The sequence below is a fragment of the Trichoderma evansii genome (genome assembly GCF_050947405.1).
Source record: "Trichoderma evansii strain SZMC 28006 chromosome Unknown GGI43scaffold_1, whole genome shotgun sequence".
NCBI classification, from domain to species: Eukaryota; Fungi; Ascomycota; class Sordariomycetes; order Hypocreales; family Hypocreaceae; genus Trichoderma; species Trichoderma evansii.
This window is the reverse complement of record NW_028145205.1, coordinates 2,651,704-2,672,318: the sequence shown is the minus strand read 5'-3', so window position 1 is coordinate 2,672,318 and position 20,615 is coordinate 2,651,704. Positions and strand designations below refer to the sequence as shown.

General features: G+C 51.2%; 3 protein-coding genes across 3 annotated transcripts; all 3 read left to right on the top strand.

The window, feature by feature from the left end:
* The first annotated feature begins 1 nt into the window (after position 1).
* On the top strand, positions 2–5,900 carry GGI43DRAFT_391439 (uncharacterized protein). The gene has a single exon (XM_083204440.1). The coding sequence runs from the start codon at positions 505–507 to the stop codon at positions 5,434–5,436; it is 4,932 nt and encodes a 1,643-aa protein (XP_083066481.1). The 5' UTR covers positions 2–504; the 3' UTR covers positions 5,437–5,900.
* Positions 5,901–8,928: 3,028 nt separating this feature from the next.
* On the top strand, positions 8,929–12,616 carry GGI43DRAFT_391434 (putative malate dehydrogenase). Its single transcript, XM_083204439.1, has 4 exons — positions 8,929–10,032; positions 10,225–10,655; positions 10,728–11,053; positions 11,123–12,616. The coding sequence occupies exons 1-4, from the start codon at positions 9,411–9,413 to the stop codon at positions 12,027–12,029; spliced, it is 2,286 nt and encodes a 761-aa protein (XP_083066480.1). The 5' UTR covers positions 8,929–9,410; the 3' UTR covers positions 12,030–12,616.
* A 4,123-nt stretch (positions 12,617–16,739) lies between these two features.
* On the top strand, positions 16,740–20,246 carry GGI43DRAFT_427260 (transcription factor domain-containing protein; the record flags this gene model as incomplete). Its single annotated transcript, XM_083208787.1, has 5 exons — positions 16,740–17,006; positions 17,104–17,132; positions 17,422–17,633; positions 17,929–18,422; positions 18,526–20,246. 5 exons carry the CDS (start codon positions 16,740–16,742, stop codon positions 20,119–20,121), a joined length of 2,598 nt encoding a protein of 865 aa, XP_083066479.1. The 3' UTR covers positions 20,122–20,246.
* Between the last annotated feature and the right edge of the window lie 369 nt (positions 20,247–20,615).

Genomic DNA, 20,615 nt, shown 5'->3' with positions numbered 1-20,615 from the left:
GGCTGTTTTGGCGCTGGACCGCGGCTCTATCTCAACGTCAGGTACATCGGGTACCTAGCCGGCAGCAACACACCGCCTGCCGCTCCTGGCCGTACAAGCTGGATTGCCCTCTTTTTAGCAGTCGTTAGGCCTGTAGCTTCCCAGCATAGCATCTCCACCCCTGCAACCGCTGGCTTTGTGTCGCTGGGAGATTGGGCGAGCTGCAGCCAAGCAGGACAGCGCAGCGAGGCGAGGAGCAGAAAAAAAAAGTGAGCTGCATCTCACTCCAGTCCAAATCCATTCAACCGCCACACCTAGTGATACAGCGCATCAGCGACGGGGGGAAACAAGAGGATCGCCTCCGTATAGGCTGCTTCTTTTCTTTTCTCTTTCTTTTGATTCTTCTTTTTCTTCTCTTCCCCCCTTCATCTACTATTCCTTATCATGAACCGCCTTGAATCACGCTGCTATAAGCATCGCCGCCCCTCCACTAGATGATCGGCGCGCGCCAGCAGTGAAGCCGCCATGGCAAAGGACGATGCCCAACCCGACGTGCTGCGTAGCACCGAAGCTACGCCCATCGCCAAGCTCAGCCCTGCTATCCTCGATGCAGAGGCTCTCGTAGTCGAAGGTGTCATCACTGTGACATGGCCGTACAGTTCCGTGACCAAGTCAATTGCCTTTATCCTCGCCGAACGCGATCCCCTGCATCGACGCGACAAGGGCCAGCTCCGAGCCGAATTCCATGGCGCCGCGGCCAAGGCTCTTGCAGACGCACATTTGGGAGGCGGCGATGAGGTGCGGTTAAGCTTGGACGGCGTGCAGTGGGAGGAGAACCAGGCGTGGATGAGGCGCCCGGGCACGCTAGAGTGGCAGATGAAATTTACGAATCGCCTGCTGCTAATGATCCGCAGAGCTGAGAGCCACGAGGTGGATACAATCAACATCGATGCTGCAGATAATGAGGAAGACCAGGAACCGATAGAGCAGCTCCGGGCGATGAGTCCTTCGCCGTCGATCGAAATCGAGCAGGCGCATTTTGCAAATCCCGTACCACGAACGCCACTTTCTGTCATCCCGTCAAAGAGATATGCATATGAGACGCTGGGGCCTGGGGAGTATACCTCCCCGGCATTTATCAAGCGAGCAAGGGTATCGTATGGCTCGCTTTTTGAAGGCGGCTTTGATATCTTCGGCGAAGAAGAGCCGCCAAGAAGCGCCAAGAAGAAGAAAAGAAAGTCTCTATTCAGCATGAAGCCGACCTCGTGGAGATACGCCAGTCAGTCGCCTTCCCCCGAGGTGGAAGAGCAACCTACCGAAGACGAAGATCAGGATGAACCCACACTCGCGAATACGGAAACTGTTGTAGCGGAAGATCATGAAGGAGCCAAAGAAACCGAGATGGGTGATCAGTTACCAGCTGCCCAGCCGCAGCCAGTGATGGTAGATCAGGGATGCCAAACTAGAGAGATGAGCTCCAGCCCAGTCAGCGGCGTTCAAATCATTGCCGAATCCAAATCAACGGGAATATTACTGCAACCTACGCCAACCAACCCATGGAAACATCCGGACATGAACCACGTGCTTCAAGAGCCATCGCCGCTCTCATTTGAATACGCAACTGCTCACGATGCACGTGCCCGAGTACACGAATCAGAACTTATCCGCCAGCCGGAAATACATGCGCCGCATAGTGGATTTGATATGTCCATGAGTATAGACCCGAGTCTGCAGTCGCATGAAGCAGATGCTCATCACCAAAATCACCAACATTCGTACGATATAATGGCGACTGAGATGCAACCGCCTCAGCCGCAACAACATGAGATTCACCGCCCCCAAGCACATGGTGAGCTACCTTGGGCAGCCGATACATTGGCGCCAACGTACCCTACGATGCCCACACATGATGCGCACGATTTCCCACAGGGAAGCTTCGAGCGATCATCTTATACGTTAAGAGCTAGTCCTTCTGATGAAACGCATACGTTGGTATCTGCAGGATACCATGGCGTGGAAATACGCGGATATGTTCAAGTGAATGAGGCACACACTATGTTATCGTCTTTTACGCAAGGTGGTGACGTAAAACCTAGTAACAGCTATCCTGAACACCGTGAAGAGGATACCGAGACTGCTACAGTGACCGCTACTCTAGGCAGAGAAGGCAGGTCAAGCCCTCCGCAAGAAGATTCTAGCACAGATGAATCACAAGAAGATGAAGATGAACAAAATCAGCGCGGATATTACGACTGGAATAGGCAAGATGGTGACCCCGAGGAAGTCTATGACGATGAACAGTATGCCGAACAGGGCTCTGATGAGGACGAACTTGACGAGGAGGATGACGCAACAGAATCTGAACTTGAGGAGTCAGGATCTGATGCGGATTACGAATCGGGATCTGGGTCGGGATCTGGATCAGAGTCTCAAGTTCATAATGAAGTCGCTCAACCAGCACTGCATATTCCAAGGCCATTTATTCCAATCCCGAGACCAGCCCCGGCCGCTCCTAAGGAGCCAGTTGTTATCAGTCTTTTGTCTGATTCTGAAGATGATGATGATGACAAGCCAACAACCCCCATACAGGCCAAGAAAGAGCCGAGCGAAGAGCCTATGCAGCCTAAGGAATTACAGCCCGAGGAATTACAGCCCGAGGAATATGAGGCTGACGAACAGCCAATTGATCAAGAAGACGAAGATATGGATGACGATGAAGATGAAGATGACGATGAAGACGAGGATGAGGACGAGGACGAGGATGATGATGAAGAGGAAGATAGAGATACGGATGAATATGTGGACGAAGGTTTGGATGTGGATGAAAGCATGGATGAAAATATGGACGAAGTCGAAGATGAGTATGATATCGGGGAGGCAGCCAAGATCAAACCAGTGGTCAACCAGTCATCCAAGAGGCCCAGCATGGTGAGCCAGCTTGATGGCACTAGCGAATTCACTCCGCATCAACATGATGAACTGGATAGAAGTGAAAATAGCCTTTTTGAAATGGACCATCCGAACTTAGTATTGTCTCCTAAGTCCGACAGACGGCAATATGTTAATATAGCGGAAACTATAGCCGAGGCTCAAAATCCGGCACCTATCGTCAGCTCTCCGCTCGCAGACAGGATTTCAACACAGCTTGGGTCCGCTGCCGCCAACCCCACCAACAACGAAGAGGTTACTACTGATAATGGAATGCGCGGTATCTCTAAATCGCGATTACCAGAGCCTATTAATGTCGAAACACTTATCAATGTCGAGACACCAGCTGTTCCAGAACAGACTGAAGAGGCCCCGGTAGCTCAGCAGCAACAAGAGGGAGTGCAGGAGCAGGAGCACGAGCAGGAGCACGAACAAGAGCACGAACAAGAACAACCAAATGCTACCTCATCCGAGCCTCTGGATTCTGAAGAATCGGCTGCTGAGCCATCTGTTCACACTCCAGATATACCAGCGGACATGGTCGAAGCGGTAGAGATTCCGGCACTGCAATCCACTACCAATGGCGACCAGCTTATGGAGGATATACAGCCTGTTGGCCCAGAGATCCAGCCACCCAGCCTAGAATCGAAAACAGAAGACAATGCTGTTGCTGAACAGGACATGGAGATGCAAGACGATGTGCTAAATCAACTGACAGAAGAAGCTGAGACTGCATTGGAGAATGAGGGCGACCAGACTATTGCAGAAATCTTACCGATAACCACAGGAGAGCTTGAAGTAGCTGCACCATCACCGCCTCCGGCTACTCTTACTACATTGTCTCCGACAACACCTATGGCTGTACCAGTTCTAGATGAGCAAGCGGCCACAAAACAGTTACCAACTCCGCTGGAAACTCAGCAAGACGACCACGAAGTCTACCATGATGTAGCCGATACAGCCGTAACAGAGAAGGCGTCACAGGATATAGATGAATCAGTTAAGGCGATGGACGAAGGCGTGGATGAGCCCGTATACCACGACGCGGGCGAGGATGTGGAGGAAGACGAGTATGAGGATGCGAGAGAAGACGGAGACGACGATGACGACTTTGCAATCGAGCAGCAACTCATATCCGAATCCCAGCATTATTCCACTCCGCAGAAAGCACAAGATGCAGAGCGCTTTGAACCGGCTCTCTCGCAGCGCCTTGAGGCAATTGAGGAAATCCATGAGTGTGGCCATTCACATCACACTCATCATACCCACCATGCTCATCATGCCCATCACACAGAGCAAAGCGCGCATGAACGCGGCTCTCGCAGGACAGAGCCTGAGATGCTAATAACAGTGCAATCTCTTCGGAGCCACTGTCGTGCCAAGAGAGTCTCCAGTGGTAGTGCCGATAGCTTCCTAACCGACCCAAACGCCTCGTTTGCCAAGGGCTCCCCTACTAAGGCGAACCAATGTCTCATTGGGGATGAAGAATCGCTCCCACAGCGATCACCACGGTCGTCGCCGCGGAGTAAGGTCGAGCATTCAGAGGTCAATGCTGCACTTGTCAAATCATCGCCTCAAGGATCCAAATCACCGACGGAAACCGCTGCGCCGACATCGCTGCGCGCAAGACGCGGTGTTAAGGGCCCGGCTGATGCCAGCATTCTATTAGCACAAGCTCTTTCAGAGCCGTCAGAACGCAGTCCTCAACAGTTAGACAGCCCAACGGAATCGCTGCGTACTAGTCGTCACAAGTCTGATCAGCCGGACCCGAGCTCGCAGTTTGCAGCTGAATCCAGCAAGAGCTCTCAACAACAGCTTGAGGAAGAGAGTCTGCAAGATGCAGCTCATAACGCGTCAGCAAATCCTCGTCGGGACGTTACCCCAGAGTCAACAGCCACAGGACACAATCTGAGATCGCCCCGCAAACCCGCCGCTGTCAGGCCATCTTCTGCTGCTAGCTCCGTGGCTGAGGATGTGAGTGTCACATCTCTAAAGTTCCAACTATTGAGGAGCCTGAGATCAAGCTTACCGGACTATCTACAACTCAAATTCCTGCGTGCCTCATTGAATAAAACGGCTGATATTTTAGCCGTTGTCACTGCCACTCCACGCGAACCACACCGACCAAAATCTGGACCCCGAGACTACATGCTCGAGTTGAATCTGACCGACCCCTCAGTAGCACCAACAAACGTCATCATCGCGCACATCTTCCGGCCACACAAAGCCTCTCTACCTATAGTCCAGGTCGGTGACATTGTGATGCTGCGTCGCGTCCAGGTGGTGTCAATGCAAGGCAGGGGCTTCGGCGTCCGGGCCGGAGATGCCTCGGCATGGGCAGTCTACGAAAAAGACAAAGAGGATATGCTACCGCAGATTAAAGGTCCGCCAGTAGAAATCTCCAATGAAGAGGTTGAGTATGTACAAGGGCTGAAGAGGTGGTGGAGTCTCCAGGATGACAAGTCCTTGGCGAAGATTGATAAGGCAAATCAGCGAATGTCACAAGCTGGCAAGGATGATACGAAATGAACTACCAGCATCAGAAGTAGATGATGAACTTAAAAGCGATCTCGGGGATGCAAAGGCGGGAGAAACAGCTGATGATGACGATGAAAGCGACCTCGGGAATGCAGAGTCGAATATCGGGAGAAATAGGGAAAGAATTAAGAGGATCTGCTAATACGAGCCAATTGGTATGAATGGTAATTGGGAACACAGGTCAACGTGGCTGACAAGCTCTTTCCTTTCTTTTTACATTTTACTATTTGTTATAAGAAATCTTAGATATGGGCAGAGAGAGGGCGGCTAAACGACTCAACGAATTACTACTATACACACCATATGTATGAATAATAGGAGAGGAGTCAGGGTAGCTACGGCATAGCACTTAGATTTTAGTGGCATCAAGCCATAGCCAATACATCAACTTTTTTTTTTTTTGAACGGCAACCTTGGTCTCCATCCCGAGCTCGGAATATGAAGCCGTAGCTTGGAATATGAAGCCGTAGCGTATAAGCGAAGATCTTACTTGTGTTTAGAGTAATCTAGGAGAGGAGATAGGGAATAGGCAAATGCCAATGGTTTGCAATGATAACGACAAACCGAAACTCGAATATCATTAAGCGGTATCATTAAGCGGAATTGCCCATCAGGGAATAGTTGGCTCTCATCGGCCGATCTGAACTCGACTGACATGAGCCCGTTTGAGGTTTGACAGCCCGGTGGGTAATAGGCCTAGATGGACAGATCTGAAGATGGCGGCGAGCATGTGGTTTGCGGGGTCTGAAGCTTAAGGGAAGCTTGTTCGGGCCGGAGGGGTGGTTGAAGACAGATCCCTAGAGCTTGCTTGCCGAGCCGAGAATGGTGTGCTAGATAGCCCTGTCTTGTGATTTTGAGGGGAAGGCCGTTTTTTCTCCAGGATGGCTCTTGGCAGGCTGCAGCAAGGATTTGGGTCTAGCGGGATGACAGGCACAGGAGGAAAGCTTGTCCGATGCCGGCATTTTGTTGAGCGCTGCAAGTGTTTGAGCAAACATCCAAGCAAGACGAGATGGATCTGGGCTTGTCTGTTGGTTCGTTAGCCGCAGCGCTATTGTTAGTAGATTGTGGGGGACCATTCGCAGACAAGCCGAAGTATTCCGGTAGTGGTTTGCTAGTTGAAACTAACATGCGCGAGGCTGGGTTGCATTAGCTAGCCTCGCTGCACTGGAGTTTGTTTTGGATGCCGTATATCGGGATTGCAATGGCCAAAGGGAAGACACGCAATTGAGTCATCTTGATTTACATATGAGCGTACCGGTACCTGCAATGTGCTAGCAGAGTGGTGCGCGCAATACGCACGTCTTATTGGTAGGATGTGATACGTGTATGGTGAAGATCTCATGCCCCCGAATGGAATAGCCCACAGCGGAGATGGATGGTGGATATAGGCAAAGCATATGCGAGCATATGAAATTTGATGCGTATTCGCGTCTCACGGCCATAGTTGCCAAACAGACTCTGTAATGGAGACTTAATTCTCCAGAGAGGGGCCAAGACGAGAGAGAAGAAAAAGAAACGGAAGCAGTGGCGGGGCATCTTCACAAAGCAAATCTGAAGAGGGTTTCATTCAATACGTATATGGGGTGCCTAATACTGTAAGAGGGCTACAGCTCGTAAAATAATAAGTAATTCTCCATAAGCGGTGCCAGTTTTCATATCGGCAGCCCCGTATGGTAAAAAAAAAAAAATTCTAGAAATCCGGAAGATGGAAGATGCCTTATTGGACACAGGAGTCATGATATGAAAGATTGCCTCGGGCGACTGCCCGTGCTGCGCTGCAACTTGAAAATCAGAATAAAATGATGCGAACAATGCGTGAAACGACGCACAAAACTGGTGGATTTCTCTGGCTTGCCTTGCTACAAGCTAACTGCCGTGTGGTATACACACATGTACTCGTACAAACAATCCGTAGTCGTGAAGCACTGGGGAAAAAAGTTCAGATGTGGCACTAAGGTGCCGCGAAATTGAAAGTGAATAATGGATGGGGCGCGCCGGCGCCGATTCCAGGGTCCATAACGGGGCTCCGGTAAGGCCCATAGCGTGGCGTGCAGGGGGGCCCTGGCTCTGCGCACGGAGGGTTTCGGGTGAGATCGGAGCGTACGTGATGCTTCAAGTGTGTCAACTGGGAGAGTCAGGAGTATCAGCTGTGGCAGCAGAGGCGCTGGCTGTACAGCAGGTGGTTTTGACACGAAGGAATAGGAGGAGCTCTGCGCGGGCACCACCGGGAGCGCCGACTAGGTATCAGACACGCCTTGTACCTGAAAGGGCATTTACCTCTGCAGGCAAACACTCTGCGCATGTGACAAGCCATGGCAGATCAGCTTGATATAGAACAACGAAACGTCGTTGGGACTTTGTAAATAAAGCACACGCGACAGCGTCTGGTGTACCAGCAGCAATAAGCCCTAGACCCCCATGATCGCCTCAGCAGGTGCTCGTTTTGTCCATTTCGCATTTATCATCAGCAAATGCAAACCGGCCCGGATCCGGTCTTTGTCCGGGCGGCGTCCTGAGTTTGTCGTTTTGCGTGCTGATTTGTTCAGGCTCACGAATAATGGAAGAACAAGAGAATGTCCAGAGAAGAAGGGGTGGGGACCCCTGCGGCAGCCCAGCTGATTCGCCAGCCCTGGGCCGCTACGCTCAGGTCGGTAGTGGTTGATGTAAGACAGCAGGAAGGTGCAGCCGCGAAAAGGTGTCTAAGCGCAGCAAGAACGCCCAAGTGCCGTGACTTCCTCAGAAGCTCATGCGATTCCTTATCTCCAGCCCCTATTATCGTGGCTCGCGCGTCTCCTGCCAGTCTGCCCAGCTTGAAATGCTTCCAACTTCAACAATCGCATCAGTCCATTATCCCCTATCGCCAACCCAAAGCACCTGAGCAAACCGCCTCGAACAGGAAAAAAAAAACCACAGAGCCAGGCTAGTCATCGCGTCCCCACCACCCCCCTGCGGATCCCGGAGGCCTGGCGCCGGCTGCTGCAGCTTGGGGAACAAGATGCAACCAGAGCTACCGCGCAATCCACCTGGGCGCAGCCCCTGCCACGGGTCCCCTGCCGGCGATATTGGCGATTTTTGGCCGGAGGAAGACGGATGAGAAGTTGATGAATGGGCCATGTTGGGCATCGAGTATGGATTGATGCAATGCGCGGCGCCCGTATTTTGCAGCACACGCCAATCCTATGCTTTACGCCAGCAGGTCTAGCAAAGCATCCCGACCGGAAAGCGGCCGGAATCTCCTCACCATGGCCCAACAACGCCATCCGACTCTAGCGGTTTGACGATATAATACTCGCCCGAGATCCTCAGTGCCGGTCTCTGTCTGTGCTCGCCGTCTACCTGTCCGTTCTTCTCTCGTCCTATTCATCCCATCGACCTCCGAGTTAGATACGAGACATCTAGTATTGCTGTCCCTTGCAAGACTTCAAGAGACACAAAGACTAGACTTCGTTAGCCTCCCCCAACAGACAAGCCTCGTCGGTAAGTACGGAGTGAAACTCTATTAATTTTTATTTATTCTCGAATTGTAATTTCTTAATTCATCGATCCCACCATTCTTTTACCTAATTTTTTTTCTCCCTTCCTTTCAAATCCTTTCAAAATTTCCCAACCTTCTGCAAACAGCCCGGCCCGCTTGCTCCAGGTACCGGTACAACTCCGAGTCATCTTGGCTTTTACTAGGTACTACTGCACCATTCGCCCACACGTTTCACTTTTTTCTGGCTCTACCAATCTTTTGTTCTTTTTTCTTACAATTTTTTTTTTCTTTTTGGCTGTCATTTCCAATAGAGCCCCTTTCCCCCTATTGCAAGACAGTCCCTTGCACCCCTCCATCATTGTTTTTGTCGTTTCGGTCTTGTGATGCCCATGCAATTACTCGCCTCCGCTGCGCTCTGAAACAGACCCGAATCGTCCCGTTCAGCTTCACAATCCCCTTCACCCCTTATTAGCTCCGCGCTCATCTTCTGATGGGTTGCCAACCGATGGTTTTGCCGCTCTCTTTTCGGGGCGGATCCTGTGGAAGCCTGGGGTTATTAAAGAAAAATCGCAACCCCATCTTCTGCAGGGGTCTGAAATCTAGAGCTGCTGCTACTAGTATTAAACCACCATCACCGTCCTCACTTACAACCTCGATTGCTTCCATTTTAAACCCAGCTAACTCTTCTTCTCAATTCCCCTTGCTAAGCAGCAACTCTCATTCTTGCATTTCCTCAGCACCTTCGCTGAACACAATCCCAGCTCTACGTCACCCATCAATGGCGTCGAGTTCCCGGAGTGCCGACAGCTCAGACGTGTACACCCCGAGATCAGCTTCGCCCACACCGTCCGTAACGTCGGGCCGTTCCTCTCGCACTGCAGTGTCTAATAAGCGCATGTCTATTTCTAGTCGCAGGCTGACAGATTTCAACCCAATGTCTTCAGTCGACGTTTCCGCTATTGAGGAGGCTATGAAAGCCGCGTCCCTCGACCAATACCGGGGCTACGCCCAGGACCACTATACCGAGGTTAAGCAGGACCACGATACCGAGTACCTCAAGGAATCCGACGCATCCGCCTATCAGGTTCTTCGAGAGCCATTGTGGAACAAAGGTATGTAAACGCCATTTCTTTAATCGATCTGCATTGCACCCTCTATATTTATCCTTTTTACCTTCCCTTTGCCTCGGTAAACCATATTTTGCATTGTATTTGAAGCTACATTTCTACGATACAATTCAATTCAATTCATTGTCGAAATTTCGCTACAAACATTTGGCTGACTTACCATTTTCACCATGAAAGGTCTTTCCTTCACTCCCGAACAGCGAATTCACAAGAACCTCACTGGTCTCCTACCGCACGCCATGGAGAGCCTCGAGACTCAGTGTGCCCGGGCCATGAAGATGATCAACAGCCGCCAGACTGGCATCGACAAGTACCTATATCTGTCGAGCATCAAGGCACAGAATGTTGACCTCTTCTACCGCCTGCTCATGGACAACGTCCGCGAGCTGATGCCCCTGGTCTATACCCCCACCATTGGAGATGTTTGCCTGCAATACTCCAGCCTATATACCCGACCCGAAGCATTATACATCTCCATCAAGCAGCGAAAGTCAATCCGAGCAATGCTCAGGAATTGGCCCTGCCCTAACCCTGAGATTTGCGTCGTCACTGACGGATCTCGAATCCTGGGTCTTGGTGATCTCGGTATCAACGGCGTTGGCATTTCGGTAAGTCGCATTTCAGATATCGCCTCCTCTCTGACTCGTGTAACCTAAAAGCTAATTGTGACAATGCTGCAGATCGGTAAACTAGCTCTGTACACGGCGGCTGCTGGCATTCACCCCGCCAAGACCCTGCCCATCGTTCTGGACAGCGGCACCAACAACGAGACGAACCTGAAGGATCCCTTCTACCTGGGTCTGCGCCAGAAGAGAGTTTCTTACAAGGATCAGCAGGACTTCATGGACGAATTCATGGAGGCCGTCAAGGAGGTGTACCCCAACATGGTTGTCCAGTTTGAGGATTTCGACAGTGAAAAGGCCTTCAACTACCTGGACCGATACAGAAATACCCACAGGGCATTCAATGACGATATCCAAGGCACTGGTGCTGTTGTTCTTGCTGGGTAAGTACATGACCTGAGGTCTAGCCGATTCCCTTTGTCGTTTGTTATAGAGTCGCTAACGCTAGGCAGATATATCAACGCTGTTAACCTTTCCGGTGTTCCTCTCGAAGAACAGCGTCTCGTCTTCATGGGTGCTGGTTCTGCAGGTGTTGGTGTCGCTAAGCAGCTTGTTGAGTACTACACACGTAGAGGCTTGACGGAGGCTGAAGCCCGTGACAAGTTCTACTTGGTCGACACCAAGGGTCTGGTGACTATGGATCGTGGCGACAAGCTTGCCGAGCACAAGAAGTACTTTGCTCGTGTTGATAACAGCGGTCACCAGTTCCGCACTCTGGAAGAGGTCATCGAGTATGTCAAGCCCAGCGCTCTTGTTGGTCTTGCAGCCACCTTTGGCATCTTCACCGAGTCTATTGTTCGAGGTCTCAAGGCTTCCGTAGACGCTGGCGGTTTTGGTCGTCGACCCATCCTGTTCCCTCTCAGCAACCCTCTCACTAAGGCTGAGTGTACTTTTGAGCAAGCCGTGCAGTGGACCGACGGTTCAGTCGTTTTCGCTTCCGGTTCTCCTTTCAGTTCCTTCACCCTCAAGGTTGGCGGCGAAGCTGGAGAAATCACCTACCACCCCAACCAAGGTAACAACGTATACGTCTTCCCTGGTCTGGGTCTGGGTGCCATCCTCGCCAAGGCAACTCGCGTCACCGATGAGATGGTGTACACATCTGCCGCGGCGCTTGCTGGTTCCCTCAATGCCGAAGAGGTCCACATGGGTCTGATATACCCCAAGATTGAACGAGTTCGCGATGCCAGCGTCGTTGTCGCCCGTGAGGTGATGAAGGCTGCTCGTCGTGATGGCGTATCCGAGCTACCGGAATCGCTATGGGTTGAGTGGGAAGAGTGGGGTGATGTTGCCCTGACAAACTACATCAAGCAGCGCGTATATGACCCTACCTCCTTTTCAGACGCCAAAGGTCGGTTGTAAATTCAGCCGCATTGCAAGGGGTTGATCAGATGGAGGAGGGGGTGAGAGGGAGTAATATCAGAAGGAGAGGTGACGCTTGCCACGATGTAATCCAGTGATGAGGGAAGAATGCATACACAGAAAAAAGGTCGGCGTTCAGGGTACAGCTATGGTTCGTGCCGCTTGGCACTGATTTAGAAGGCTTCTATTTCAGGATATTTCAGCCTTTTCTTCTTTGATAGCTTATTTTCAATACCTTATTTTATTTCTTTCAATTCATTTCTCCCAAGATTGTGTTTTGTGTGATGAAGAAATGAGCTTGGTCATTCTGAGTGCGATAGCAAAAGTGAGTCGATTTCCCCTCTCAAGCGTTGGATTGACGGGCGATTTCTTGTATCAAATGGTCGAGACTTTCGTTAGCTCCTTGGCCAGCTTTCCAGATTCCATGTTCCATCGGACATGTTCCATTTTCCCCAGATATCGGTCGAAAGGACAGGTGTGGTAAAGGAGGGATGTAAAAAGAGGAGTAATGCATTGGACAGAAGAAGTAAACTTCACGATCAAAAGTCCATCTGATGAAGCAAAAAAGAGGGGTGTCAGATCTTCAACACATCTATATTACTTGAATGAGTGTTAGTGAGCTTCAGATAGAGCTTTGAAGCTCGGAAAGCGGTTAACGCCACCGAGGTAGCTCGGAGGGCCGAGGGTCTGGCGCGGCGACCGAACGGAGAACCAGCGCTTGGCGTCTAAAGCTGTGATTGCAGCCCTATTTTCGTCGCTGGTAGCATGTGCACTACTCTCCATGGACACTAATTTTGAGCTCCACGGGCTATACGGACTAGACGCCAGTTGAATGCGCGCTGGAAATTCCATTTTCCGGGGCATAAACTAAAACTACGATGCTATTTTCTGCCCATTTGTTTCGCCATGTTCCGGAGTGCCGCATCCACCTGCCGGACTCACGTAGATGCTCCCACAGGGCTGTATCCACCGCGCCGATCGCATCGTCATTCCCTCGCCCTGCTCCTTTGTCCAAAGGAAACGTCCGTCTGCAGTCATCTATCCGGTGTGGCAACTCCCGTCTTTCTCGCGGAGGCGGCCATCGACCTGCGTGTGTGCAATGGAGGGAAAGGGCAGGAAATGCCGGACGGCCTCCCGAGGTAGCGGGGGATCCACACTCCGCGGTTTCTCCCGTAAGACCCACAAATCCCCGATGCACTCGTTGGCCTACAGCGACAAGGGAGTCTTTAGCGGCAGCCAAAGAACGGTCAGGAGGGCAACGCAGAAATTAGACCTGAAAAGCGATCGGCAAATTCCATCTTGCGCTAGTTGGGCTGCGGCTCGCCAGGAGAAGCGGGAAAAACAATGGCCGCCTTTTTAGAGAGAGAGAGAGAGGGAGAGATAGGGAGAGGGAGAAGGAGATTTCCAGCAGGCTCGCTGAATTGCAATAATTTGACGCCTGCATGAGCATGAGAGGGGTAGTTACAGAGCGAGTGTCTGTTGATTTGCATATTTCCATTTCATGCGCGTCCTTCTGCCTCGCTTGAGTCTCTATCCGTATAAAGAACTGCCGAACTAATAGACTGGTGCGTGTACAGAATTGGCACCCAGTTTCACTGTGCATATTGCAGTTGCGTTATTCCCGTTGTCCGCTAATATCGCTCGGACTAGCGGGGCATAGTTTGCTTTGGGAAGCATGCAGAAGACCCAGCTTTTTTACTCAAGCGAAGAGTCATGACCTTTGGTACGGAGCAGATGCTATTACAATTTGTCTATAGTAAGAGCTGAGCCCATGGTTGATCAAAGCTTAAAAATAGATCGGCATTTGTTGTGTAACAGCATCTCTTATAATGCTGGATATAAACACTAAGCAATAGTAAGAGGCGTAGTAAAGCTGACCAGAATAGCAACAAACTTACCCTGTATCACCGCCTGCTTTTGTTAAGGCGCCCTAAGACGCAAAGGGGGGTTTAGCATATGCATGAGCAACAAACCGGGACACAGAGCATATCCAAACGCGCGCAACAAGTCCAATAAAGGAGACAAGTCTTGCTGGTGCGTAACGTCAAAGCGTTGATGCAAAGCGTTGATGCAAAGCTAGTCGCCGTCGATGTCGATCCTGAATCAACAGCCCAAGTGGCTTAAGAGATAATTGGTGTCTCCACACAATCTGCAAGTCTTGGGGTGAAAATAGGGAGTAAAATGCGAACTTGTTTCTTTTTCCCGCACTTTCTGTCAAAGTTGCGAGGGTATAAGAGCAAAAATTTTCATTCTCCCCAATGCAGACGAATTCGCGAGCATTACCTAAGACAATCCATCAAAATAAGAGCAAGGATGTCAAGCGCGATCGCAGCTGCCGCCGTCTGGGCGTGCCCCATCAAGGTAGTACAAGGTTGTACTTGGTAGTGCCTACAGGACAGGGTAGGCAAGGAGTGTGTCAACCATGCAAGGGATAGAGAAACGCGGCGAGCTGCCTCTTTGACTGACATTAATCGTGTAGTTTTGAGGCGCAATTCTAGAAGATACATGGCATACTGTACAAGCAGGTGTCCAACCAATGGCACGGGGCTGAATACCTAGGTAAACAATAACTACACAACACTGGTAGTCAACTTGTGGTTTTACATGCAACGGGCATCCCGACGTTCCTGTGTCCATACAGCGGACACCGTGCATGCAACAGGCGCTACTACGGTGCTAGGTTTGTAGCCATCGTGCACTAAATAACATCACCACTTTTTCACCAGACTTGGAGCTCCACTTCAACGGGTCTGGCTGCTGCTTGCGCCGCGTGAAAAACGATCCAGTCGGGCTCGTCGCAAAGGAGGTTAGTAAACCAAATAGCACTGGCAGATGATTCGGGGGTTGTGTCCGTCTTAGCATAAGGTCGACAAGGGCAAAGTGTCGTGCCTGCAAAGTACTAATGTACCGATGAGGTAAGTGGATGATGAAAGAGGAAGAGGATGATGACGGGCAGGGCTCGGGTACACAGCCGTACTAGCTGGTATCTGGTCGTATATCTTTGGGCGGCAACGCAGTGAGATGGCTACCCGGGCGGTACGGAAGAGAGACATTGGCTTCTATACGCGCCGGGGTGGTACTTCCCGCAGCTGCAGAGCGTCATCCTCCATGATAAATTTTCAGAGCAGTTTCATCATCAAGCAGAGGTAAAAAATGCCACAGCTACTAAGCTTGTTCTAAGGATTAGTAGTTCTAAGTTTACCTCCAGAAGGTGCCAATAGACACCAGGCTACTTCATGTAAGGGCTAGACCGGAGGTCACAACCACGGCCCTAGTCACAGCCAGCCATGCGTTTTACTAGTTCTGTACTCCAGACTAGCAGCAACAACCCAGGCATATACGAAGTACAAGTGTATATTGGCATTGGCTCTGAGGTAATCAACTCGATCAGCTTGACGTTTCCAGCTGCATCTGGTTGAACACAACACTCATCAGCGCCCGTCTCGTGCCCGACTCTCCTCTCCCTTTGAAACGACATCACATGCCGCCAAATCGGCGGAACAGACGGATCCGTCTCAGGTCTGAATCCAATCGATCCGCCGCATCATAGCACAGCACCGCAACGCAGCGCCCAGCACAGCCAGCCAACCAAGCCATAACCATCCATGGCTTGCATGGCGTCTGCCATCCCTCCAAACCCAGCTTGTCAGCGTCCGGAGTCCCGTGGCGTCGCCCCGGCGTCGACGACCTCCACACTGTCTTTTTTCACACCCGGCGCTCCACTCCTTTTGTCCTTCACCGTGGCTGGCCATTCATTCCTCGCCCTTCCTCCCGAGAACGGTGTCTGGCCCTAGAATGGCCATTTGTTAGACAGCGCTAGACGAACGCACAAGCTTCGACTCTCTGGGCTCGTACCCCGATCACCGATCCCGCAGGGAGGATACAAGCTTAGTCCCGTCTAGTAGCAGCAATACCAAGTCCATGTTGGAGATTGCCAAGTCATGGGGAAACGAAGCAGCCACATCCACAGCGCCTTCGGCCCCAGCACATGCGCACAAAGAGTCAAGAGAGTTATTAACACAGACAGGGCCAAGTTGTCGAGAGTAGCCCGGACCGTGGGAATCCACACGCCCCTCTTCGCTCTGGCCCCGTTTCCGTAATCCACCCCCGGATTCTTCAAACAATTCGACTGATTCTTTTCTTTCTTTCTTTTCCATGATCCTCTTCTACCCCACGCTACCAAGCTGTCTGTGACTCCTCCTCCTACTCGTTCAATGACCCATCTCATCTCGACACCCCGATCTCAACGACATCACAGCCGGCATAGCCGTGGGTTTCTCTAGTTGCACAGCCTTGCCTTCTGACGATCCATACATGAGTAAACTGCTGTGGCCAGTGTGGAATTCAGCTCTTCTTCCAGCCTGCGTGCGACGTCACCATTCCAGCACCTGATACGAAGCTTCTTCGTCACTACCAAAACCGGCTCTTGTTAGAATACATGTTTTGAGCTGCTGTTATTGTTTTCTGGATATCAACTATCAGCTCTTTTGAAACACATGCGCTTTGCGGTTCATCCCAAGAGGCTCTGAGCTCATCCAAAAGGTTACGAGTCACAAAGGGGCTATTTTTTGCAGACGCGTGCTGTCAAGTACACTCCGACCTCCACCTATTGCTTGGGATACCATACGCAGAGGCCATTTCTTTTAGAACCTCCTTTTTAATCCAATTTCTTCATTTTCATTTTCCCCGTCGACTTCACAAGCCGCCACAATGTCGTCAGAAGCTGCCCTAGACAGTTCCGCTGTAGATGCAGCCTCGCCATCAATTTCACCCTCACCAGAACCCGACAATGCTTCCAATGGTCGACCCAACGACAAATCGAAGAAACGAGCAGCTGCCGACGACGGCTCCGAGCCTCCACACAAGGTTACAAAGCGGCGTGCCGCTCGGGCTTGTGTATCATGCCGCGCGCGCAAAGTCCGATGCGATGTTGTTGAGGGAGCTCCTTGCGGAAACTGCCGTTGGGACAATGTTGAGGTATGCAGCCTATGGCACATCTTTCGCTTCTTACGAGAGACTTGGCTATCTCCCATCCCATTTGCAATATGGCTAACCTCTTGTTTCCTCCTTTTAGTGCATTGTCCAGGAGAGCCGCCGGAGAAAGTGAGTTTTCCCCTCTACTCCAAATGCACTCAATCAGGCCCTGTGTATATTCCATACACATACACAACTATCCTTCCCTTCCACCTTCCACAGCGGGCCACCGAGCTTCTCTGCGATTGCCCCAGATTACGTGGTTCTCATCGAATCTCGGCATCGGCGCTTCGCACGTGAGAATGCTTGGACAGCGGTGAGGCAGGTCTGGAGGAGAATCGACAAGGGACCCAGAGTTGATCATGATTTGCCATCGATACCCCAACCAAAGAATCCACTGACACGAAATCTTTTCTAGAAAGAATCTCGTTACGCCTAGCATCGTGGGGCAGGGCCAATCAGCCGAGGCTCAGCTGCGCAGCAAAGCACCTCCGACTAACCCGATTGCCATCAACAGCGCAGATTTGCGACGAACCAGCGGTGGCTCCTCTCTGTCTCCCGCAAGCCTGGACCCTTCGAGCGGTCTGCTTCCCAATACCGGCATTGAAGGCCATGTGCCTCACATGATCTGTAAGCCATAATCTTTATTGTTTCAATTTTTTGGGGTTCTCTCCAATTTCTCCGCACTCATCATCCCTTCCCCCTGACCCACCCGGCTGTGCTAGCCTTTTGGCGTGCCCGTTCCGGAATCGTCACAGGACACAACCCTACATACATGTGGACTTGGTGTTGTCCAAAAAAGATGACGGAGCTCATCTTTCACATGCAAAATCAAGCGATTGGCATGTGCAACGAAGCTAAACTGAACATCACGGCGCTTTCGGACGAAACCCATGCTGACCACAGGGCCACGCCGGCGCGCTAGATCAACGCTCTGCATATCGAAACGAGCCAATTCTGCTCAGTAAGGGTCAACTATCAGAAGCCAGCCGATCTTCCTGGGCGAACTCGGCCACTTCCGTGGGCCATGCCTCTTCTCGCCCCTCGATTAGCCTACTTGGCGATCCGGAGGCGAGTTCACAGCTACCCCCATTCGTGCGGCCCTTGCCTGGCAAAATCTCACCAGAAGATGTTCGCTACCTGCATGCAAAGGGTGCACTAAGCATCCCTTGCCTCTCACTGCAGAATGCACTTCTGCGGGCTTACATTGAGTTTGTTCATCCCTACATGCCGCTTATGGACCTCAGCCCTTTTCTCAGCATCATCAACCGCTACGATGGATCAGAGGGTCAGATCAGCCTGTTTCTCTACCATGCCGTCATGTTCTCTGCGACTGCTTTTGTCGACATGAGACACTTGCGCGAAGCGGGTTATGCAACCCGCAAGGCTGCTAGAAAAGCCTTTTTCCTAAAAACGAGGGTAAGTCACTCTGTCACATTTTCGGCTTCTGCATGCGCATATTCTCCGTGCTTGCAGAAGATACGAACTAAACAGGAAATGACCCGTATTCACATGTCAATAGCTACTCTACGATTTCGACTACGAATCAGATCGCCTGGTTCTTGTCCAGGGCCTTTTACTGATGACGTATTGGTATGAGACACCCGATGACCAGAAAGATACCTGGCATTGGATGGGTGTGGCGATATCCCTGGCTCACACCATTGGGCTTCATCGCAATCCTGAGGTTACCACCATGGCGGTGCCAACCCAGAAGCTCTGGAAGCGTATATGGTGGTCATGTTTCATGCGTGATCGTCTTATCGCTCTGGGTATGAGGCGCCCGACGAGAATCAAGGATGAGGATTTCGATGTGCCGATGCTCGCAGAGAGCGACTTTGAGCTGGCCGTCTTGCCAGACAAAGTCACCATCGTTCCCCCGGAATGCACGCTAATGCGTGATGTAGAGATGCAGCGGGAGCTTGCCATCATGTGCATTGCCAAGGCGAAGCTATGCATCTGCATTAGCCACATGCTAAAGGCGCAGTACTCTGTTCTTATTCGGGACAACATGAAGCCAGAGAACACCACCAACAGCACCATGATGCTGTTCCCCAATAAGAAACTGGATAATCTGGACAGCGTCAAGATTGTCGATGGAGAGCTCAAGGAATGGGTGGCATCACTACCTGACTGCTGTCAATACCGCATGCTGGTTCCTGCAGACACCAAGAACGGCAGGGCAACCGTTGCGGTTCAACGAACGCTGCTCCACATGGTATACCACACTACTATTTCTGCTCTGCATCGTCCTCAATTCCTACCGTCGTCTCCCATGCAGGCACCGACGGCATCTCGCCAGGTGCAGGAGATGTCACGCCTCAAGGTGAAGGATGCGGCGACACACATTACAAGCATGGCCACGGAGCTGCACCACCTCCGCCTGGAGAGATACTTGCCTACTACGGGTGTGACGGTGATACTTCCTGCTATGATCATCCATCTCTTAGAAATGAAGAACCCAATGCCAGAGGCTCGCGGGCGAGCAACAAGAGGCTTCCGCCAGTGCATGCGTGTCATGGAGAAGCTGCGTGAGATTTATGCTGCTGCTGACTATGCTACTGGATTCTTGGATGCCGCTCTCAGGAAGGCAGCCATTGACATCAATGCTACTGTCGAGCCGTCAACTTTGGCAATGATGAAGGAGGTCCCGCCTGAGTTTGGCACACACACACCGCCACCTGAAAATGCTCCGTACATGACGGCTTCCGAGACGCTTTTCAATCAGAAGCCCAAGCCGGTGCAGAAGCCAATGGGACCTCCAGGAACGATCAATCCCACTGCCCAGGGGACTGAGGCGGTCAATTCCCCCCCGCATACTGAATTTGACTCTTCAAATTTGACTCCGAGTGTTAGCGGTGGCTCGGATGAAATTCACATAGAAATGGACACCATTCTGGACGTGGACTTTATGCAGGGCCATGACCAATTCGATTGGAACGCGGTGGCTGGCACAGACTTTGATGTAGACCAGTGGCTACAGTTTCCCCCTGAGGGAGTTACCGCCACCGATGAGGCACTGATGGCCTCTGCATTCACTGGCACCACGGGCACCGACGATGCGCTGGATTGGGTCTTTAACACAAACGTAGACGGCACTCTTCCGGCACAAACATGAAGCCACCATTGAATTGAACAAATAAATAAATAAGCAAGCAAGCAGATGATGAGAGAAATTATCCTGCAGCATTTTGCTCTCCCAGTGTTTGGGTATACAAAAAATCAGGCTGGAGAGAGAGATGGAGATTTGGGCGTTTGGGTATATCTGGGTTAAACTTGGGAATGTTTCCGCTAAAAGGGGCAAGAAGCCTTCGATTTTCTATTTGACGACAGCTGTTTGTTGGATTATCATGATTTTCGTTTGGCAATGGGTTTATCCCCATCGTTGGTCTTTTCTTTTTCTATTTCTTTTTCTTTCTTCTCCAGTTGTTCTATCTTTCTTTTCTTTTCTGTCATACAATTTTCGGTTAGGGCTGTCCGATTCTGGTTATTGTTGTCGTTGACGATGATGATAATGATAATGATAAATTGAAGGTGGGTGTTTCAAGCTTGTCAGACGTAACAAGGTCCGGCAGGCGGGCCGCTCGTCTAGCTTGCTGCACTCAGAGTCGA